Raw genomic sequence first — 7,567 nt, forward strand, 5'->3', positions numbered from 1 at the left:
TCCTAACAGACAAGAGCAAACAGCTTTTTCCAATTGGTTCTTCTTGTGCTAGTATTCCCTACCTCATTTCTTGCATTTTAAGCTATCCAATCCTACACCTTCAGAGAGAAAAAAGTATTTAATTTGGAAGGTTTGAGTAGCTTTAGCTAGACCTCCTGCACTTCCTTGCAATCACGTAAGATATGAATTGAAAAATCAAGAGAGTTACAACTAAAGGTGTAGCTTCGTTGTATTGGGTTACACTCTTCATCTATTATAAAATTGCTCTGTAGGTGATCCCAAGCAGCTTTTCAAAGGAAACAATTATCACTAAAATAGAGAAATTTTAGACCAAATATCAAGATTGTTTTGATCATTTAAGATTCCAACATTTTGTAGGCAAATTTTATAGAGAAATTTTCAGCAAAGGAAGGTCTCTAGCAGAAGACATCATCTTCACTGTGATGTTTAGGAATTTTTACAAGAGTAATTTGATTAATCACATCATGATGAAGATGGCGGCTAAGAAGGTTGAAATTCCATCTTCCTGTAGGTGTGCATAAATCAAAGATTTTGGCATGAAGAATATAATCAACACTAGGGAAGGCATATCTGACAAGAGGTTCAGGGAGAGGAGCTCATTTGTCATACTAAAAAAATATTTGGTTACCCTTACCCACTTTCCATCTAACCTGGGACATGAAATTGTCCCAAATTTTACAAATACTACTCCATGTGTAAGATGAAGAACTTAGTTTGTATACCATTAGAATAGTAGTTTTATTACATTTGTATTTATCCTGAAGAATCTGAACCCAAAAGCATTTAGGTTGAGTAATGAGACCCCAGCATAATTTCATCATGTAGGCGATATATTGACTCTTGAGATTTTTGAGTCTAAGAACCCCATTTCTTTTATCCTTAGTCACACGATCCTAAGAAAGAAGGTGAGGCTTTCTGGTTCTATCAGAAAAGTTTTAAAGAAAATTCCTTGAGTATTTTTCAAGATCAGCCAAAACATTATTAAGAATAAGCAAGGTCTACATGGTGTAACTAGGAAGAGCTAAGAGGACAAAATTAATGAGAACTGATTTGCCAACAATGTTAAGGAAATGACTTCTCCAACTAGCAAGGTGGAAAGCAACTTTATCAAGTAAAGGAGCAAAGGTAAGTTTCATAATTTTCTCATGAAACAGAGGTATTCCTAGATATTTTTCAAGATTTCTAGTAAGAGAAATTCCTAAAGCATCACTTATCTGAGTAGCCTTGTTAATATTGACATTTCTAGAGCAAAAAAGTTTAGATTTAGAGATATTTATTTTTTTCCCCGAAGCATTACAGAATTTTAAGAGACAGTTTTGGATAATCAAAGCTTAAGTAAGAGACTTTGTAAAAAGTAAAAGATCATTAGTAAAAAATAAATGAGAAATATGAGGGCTAGTAGATGTAAGTTTAATAGGTTTTCAATCATTTTTATCAATACTACTATGAATACAGTGGCTTAAATGTTCACTACAGAGGATAAAAAGATAAGGAGAGAGAGGTCCACCTATCTAATGCCACGTGTGGGAATGAATTCATTTGAGGGTTCACCATTCTAAAGAACTTTCATTTGAATGGTTGAGATAGCAGCTTTAATGATTCTTCTTAGATGAGAATCGAACCCAACAAATTGGAGAGTGTCATCTATGAAATCCCATGAAAGTTTGTTAAAAGCCTTTTCAAGATCCACCTTGAGGGCTATGAAACCCTTTTTTTCTGGTCTTATTATTCATAGAGTGGATGATTTTGTGAGCAATTATAATGTTGTCATTAGTTAGACGACCCTAAATGAAGTTACATTAGTTATCTCTAATAAGATAGCTTAAACAATTACGAAGTCAATTGGAGATAATTTTGGTAATGATTTTGTAACTTACATTGCAAAGAGATATAGGACAAAAATCTTTCATGCTAGATGGGTTATCAATTTTAAGGATAAGAGTGATGTAAGTATCATTAATCTCAACAATTGCATTCGGTTCCCTGAAGACCTTTTGAACAAGTTGGAAGATGCTAGCTTTGAGATCTTTCCAGTAAGTGTGTATGAAGCTAGCATTAAGACCATCTGGACCCAAAGCTTTGAAAGCTCTTATATCAAAAGTATCATTTTTGATTTTTTTTCCTCAATAACCTCCTTATGTAAAGAGAAAAACTGAGTGTTTGATGGGGGGAAGTTTTTCTGAGTGATAAGTTTTGGTTTATCATGATCCAATTCCTTGAAGAGATTTTCCAAATAAGAAGCAGCCATACATTTAAGATAAATTTGATCTTGAATCTAAGTATCATCATCAGCTTTAAGAGAAAGAATTTGATTCCTTTTCCTTTTTATGATAGTAGATGCATGAAAATATTTAGTATTACGATCACCTCATTTTAACCACTTGCATCTAGACTTTTGAAACCAAATTAATTCTTCTTAGAGAAGGAATTTGTTGTAATCTTTCCAGAGAGATTTTTCAAGTTTCTTAAGGAAGTAGTTATCCCTTTGATTTCTTTTACTATCAATACCTTCCAAATGAATTTAAGCCCATCATTTTCTATTCTCTTCCCTTTGCCTAAGTCATTCTTTTTCTCCTCCTTATTTTCATTTCCAGTCATCTCCTCCTCACCTTCATTCTTGCCCGACTTGTCTTTTATTTTATGACAATTCTTTTTTCCTCTATACCTTTCTGATAACCTTAGCAAGTGGTTTAGAAGATACATCATTTCAGATATTTGTAGAGTCCTTCTTGCCACCGGCTTCTTGGTCTAGATCAGTTAGGATGTCAAATCTAGATCTATGTTAAGAAGCAGATCCTCAATTTGTGTGATTATGCCAATTAGCTGTTGGTTTCTTTGGATATCGTGAATGGGAAAGTCACCAAAATTTCATTTACTCTCCAAAAATATTAACTGGTATGTTGGATTCTGATGAAGACTCGCCATTATCTGTTGTTTCTGATGTATGAATTGTGGGATTTTTTTTTTCTGCAATTGGATTTTGCTCACTGATGTTGTTCAATTTACTTCATGTTCTTTCCGCATCCTTCATGTTTTCCAAAAACCCAGAGTTTGTGGGTCTGTGAGGGAAAATGTTTTTATTATGCCCATAACAGCCACATCCAAAACAAATGAGACTCAAACTTTTATACTCTGTAGGTTTGATCTCTTATAAGTATTCTAGGAACGAGTTTTTTTTAGAGATCCACTTCTACACTGATCTTGACAAACTTTTCCCTTTTAATTTTTCCCGTATTATTTTGAGAGCCAGATTCAAATAGTGTTGACATTCATTTTCAAGGTTTTCCCATTACAATTTCCTATTCTCCATAAAATTTCTTTATCATAACATTAAATAGCAATATTATTTAATCTCACCCATAGTGTGACTTTGCCTAGTATGTTGGTATTAGGATTAAAACTTAGGCCTCATTTGGTATGATGGAAGAGTTTTAATGGAATTGGAATTGGAATCGGAGTCAGAATTGAAATTGAATTGGGTTATAAAAGTTTGTTTAGTATGAGTATGGAATCTGATATAATTTTAATAATTATATGTATTTAAAATAATAGAAACACCAAAATACCCCTTGCTAAAAAAAAGTCCCACCACACCTCTCCTCCCACTACCCACGACCTTGACAGTTCAGATGCATGGGGAGAGAGATGCCATAGAGAGAGAGGGGGGAGAGACATCATGGGCAGTGGCCGGTGCCCAAGAGCCTCCACGAGCTCAAGCACCTTTGCAAGTCCACATCCTGCATGTAGATGAGCGATGCCCAGATTATCGCCATGACAGACGATGATACCTGCCTCAACTACTTGGGCCTTATCCATGACTATAAGTCCCTACAAGCTACCTTCGCCTCCATCAGTGGAGTTGGGTGCTTCAAGGTTATGGTTTATGATAATGCAGCGATTAAGATACGTGGACCAAACGCGTTGACAAACTTCATGACCCCTCCACCGACAAAAAAGCCCAACGAAGCAGAGGTGACGATGAAGACGAAAATGAATATGGTGGTGAAGTCAGAAATGTCCGACTCTGGCTATGATTCTAACGACAAATCACACTATCTACCATCTCCCATGTCAGTTCTGCAATTCAAAAGCAATTGCAATAAAGAGACCAAGCTGCAGAGGGCATAAGAATCAAAGAAAGAAAGCAAGGCAAAGGCGGCCGAAGTGGAAGATATATTCCGAGAGCGTGAAGGCGAATCGAGAGAAGGAGGATTACTTCAGGTTCGACATGCCAAAAGAATATTACTTTGGATTTGATATGCTAGATTGGAAGCGAGTGTTTGATTTCTCAATGTTAGAACCAAAATACTCGTTACTGTTCGAAGAAACTCCACCGTTTCTAGAGGAGACAATGCCGATGTTAGTAGAGGAAGATTTCAAAGTGAACAAAATAAGAAAAAAAAAGGCAGAGATAAGATAGAGGGCATAGTGGTCTAAAAAGATTAATTCCATAAAATCTGACCGATTCCATCTTCACTATGATGGAATCCAATTCAGGGAAGTTTCCCTGAATCTGGATTCCCAAGAATCACAATTCAAATGTACCAAACTTGTCTTCCTCAGGATTCCATTTCCATTTTTGATTCTTTTTGAATGATTCTTGCATACCAAACATGGCCTTAGGAACTAATATTAAACCAGAATGCAATGATCAAAAATTGTCTATAGGCCACTGTTAAGGATATTTTCATAGGCTACTTGATTCTTTATTCTAACAATATAATAACCATTTATCAAATCAATCGGCTCAAAATCTCTTAGCTACCACATCCTTGCTAATATAGGTTTGAGAGATTTTGGATTTAGTTTTATACCTAAGGTATTGATCATTAAAGCATCCATCCATAGTGTGTATATTTTCGTCCACTCCTCATTTGATATAGGCACACTAGGAAACTAATTCATCAATTGCTTGGTAGCTTCAATAAGTGACCACTCTTGTTCAAGCTCTTTTGCTAGAGAATGATTTATATTGCGAGTGTCTTTTCCTTTATTGATTCCATAACATTCGTTGTAGCCAATCAAGGATTCCTTATAAGAAATGGGACCCTTGAATGCTTTAATGCCATGAATTAAATCTTCCTCGTTTGTGATTTTTGCATTTGCCTAAGTAGACTTTGCTTGAGTATGCATAAGAAGCAATTGTTGAGGTTGGCTTACTTGTCCAGATGTGTAGTTAATGTTTGGTTGAGAGTTTGATCTTTGCTGTTGGATATCTGGGCCTTTATTAATCATTTCTTCATCTAATTTAGGTACATTCCTAAGTAGCAAATCAACTTCCTTTGTTGATAGAGGTGGATTCAGATTCTCATCATAGTTTGTTGTTGCGGTAAAAATGAAATTTGGTTTAAGTGGTGACTTAGAATTCATTGAGTAGAGTAGAAGAATGAGTAGAAGAGGCAAAGAGGAAGGTGAACTGTCTCTCCAGATTACTAGAGAGAAGGTGGAGCTTCTCTTTCAAAGTTTTTAGCTGTTGCATTCTTTTAAGGGGCTGATTTAACAATCTCTAAGTTTGACGATTGTATACTTAACATTCAACTTAGCCACTAAAGTTGTAAATTCATCAATTCCAAGTTGTAAACTTGAAAGCTAAAGTTGCAAATTCATAAAGTTGTTAAAATAATAACTTTGTTACTTTCAACTTTAAATATTAATATATGTGTTCCTCTTAAAATTTAAAAAAATAAGTTGTAAATTCATCTATCTCAAAGTTGTAAAATTGGGAGACAAACTTGCAAATTAGTTGTTAGAATAATGATTTTGTTACTTTTCAACTTTAAACATTGTATTTATATTTTCTCTTACAAATTAGAAAACATATTGCAAATTTATCATTTTAAAGTTGTAAAATTAGAAGTTAAATTTGCAAATTCATAGAGCTGTTAGAATAATAACTTTGTTACTTTTTAACGTTAAATATTAACATATGCATTCCCTCTTAAAGTTTGAGAAATAAGTTACAAATTTATCCATTTTAAAGTTGTAAAATTGAGAATTAAACTTGCAAATCAGTTGTTAGAATAATGATTTTGTTACTTTTTAACTTTAAACATTAATATCTATATTTTTTCTTAAAATTTAGAAAATAAATTGCAAATTCATTAAAGTTATAAAATTGAGAATCAAAATTCAAATCCCTAGAGTTGTTAGAAGAATAACTTTATTACTTTTTCAATTTAAACATTAACATATGTGTTCTTTCTTAAAATGTAGAAAGTAAGTTGAAATTCATTAGTTCAAAGTTGCAAAATTAAAAGCTAAATTTTCAAATTGTATTCCTCATTAAAATTAGAAAAATAAGTTGCAAAGTCATCATAAGGAGTTGCAAAATTGGAATATAAAATTGCATATTCCTATATCTATTAAAATAATGACAAAATGTCACTTAAGGATTAAGGAATTTACTTGATAATTGGAAATCACTTGAGAATTAAATAAATTAGTTTCCTTAGGTCTTAGTTGTCATTCTCCCTTGAATTAATGGGTCTTAAAAGTTTTACAATTCCTCTTAAATAAAAAAAAGTTAAAGACCAAAAATGTCCTAAATTTTTTATTAGGAACTTTTGGTATCTTAACTTTTTTTGGGAACAATTATGCTTGCAATTTTCAAAAATGGAGTATTTTTGTCACACTTTAACTTTGAACAATGCTCACCATTAAAAAAATTGAGAGAATTTTAATAAAGACCCCTTGACCACATTTATTCAAATTCAAAGCTTCTAAATTTCTAAAATATCAAAGCAATTCAATGATATTAAATTGATATTAAATTTTTGAGAAAAATAATAAAATTATCCTTCATTTAAATTAATATTATAATAGCCCTACTTTTTTTATTTATTTAGTTATGAAATATTATTAATTGCTCTACTATACTTGTTCATTTCTCAAGAATAAAATTATATAAAAATTTGGTAATGAACAAATGAAGTAAAACAATGAACAATAGTTTATAAGTAAATGAACAATATACACAGAAATTAACAAGTTATCTTAAAATGATTTAAACACTTAAAATTAAAACAAGTTAAGTAAAGTAGTTAATAACATTTTGTAAGTAAATAAATAAATAAATTAAAATAATAAATAAGTGATATAGAAAAGTTCTGATATTAATTTGAATGAGGAGAAATTTTATCATTTTTTCAAAAATTTAATATTAAATTAGTACCCCTAAATTATAATACTCCCTCCGTTTAAAAATGTAAGGCATTTTTTAAAGAGTTGAATGTTAAAAAATGTAAAATATTTTTAGTCTTTCGAGATGTTATCATTGCTTTTTTTTAAAGTACCCCTATTGATGGTGACTTTATATTATTATAAGGTAGTTAATAAAAATAAATATAAAAATATAGAATTAATTTAAAAGTAGGTAAAAATTTTATTGAGGTAAAATTTGATTAAAAATATCTTATATTTTTAAATATAGAAATATAATTTTAAAAATTTAGAGGTTTTAAATTTAAATAAGAATGGATCTACATTAAAATTCTTTCAATTAAAAAAATGTTTTATTATTATTATTTATTGAAGCCGGCGGAGAGGA

At 31.5% G+C, this 7,567-nt stretch overlaps 1 protein-coding gene across 1 annotated transcript; it reads left to right on the forward strand.

Moving 5' to 3' along the window:
* The first annotated feature begins 3,792 nt into the window (after positions 1-3,792).
* On the forward strand, positions 3,793-4,614 carry LOC129304393 (uncharacterized). The gene is made up of 3 exons (XM_054944029.1): positions 3,793-3,993; positions 4,097-4,402; positions 4,519-4,614. Exons 1-3 carry the CDS (start codon positions 3,793-3,795, stop codon positions 4,612-4,614), a joined length of 603 nt encoding a protein of 200 aa, XP_054800004.1.
* The last annotated feature ends 2,953 nt before the right edge of the window (positions 4,615-7,567 follow it).

Source organism: Prosopis cineraria, unplaced genomic scaffold (assembly GCF_029017545.1).
Source record: "Prosopis cineraria cultivar Desert tree isolate PC_DT_omini unplaced genomic scaffold, ASM2901754v1 PC3, whole genome shotgun sequence".
Taxonomy (NCBI): Eukaryota; Viridiplantae; Streptophyta; class Magnoliopsida; order Fabales; family Fabaceae; genus Prosopis; species Prosopis cineraria.

What these genes read in the sequence shown, in the direction of transcription:
- LOC129304393 (XM_054944029.1), top strand. Translation starts at nt 3,793, where the DNA reads ATGACAGACGATGATACCTGCCTCAACTACTTGGGCCTTATCCATGAC. An exon ending in AAAAGCCCAACGAAGCAGAG is followed by an intron (nt 3,994 to 4,096) that starts GTGACGATGAAG and finishes CTCCCATGTCAG; the next exon opens with TTCTGCAATTCAAAAGCAAT. An exon ending in TAGTAGAGGAAGATTTCAAA is followed by an intron (nt 4,403 to 4,518) that starts GTGAACAAAATA and finishes AATCCAATTCAG; the next exon opens with GGAAGTTTCCCTGAATCTGG.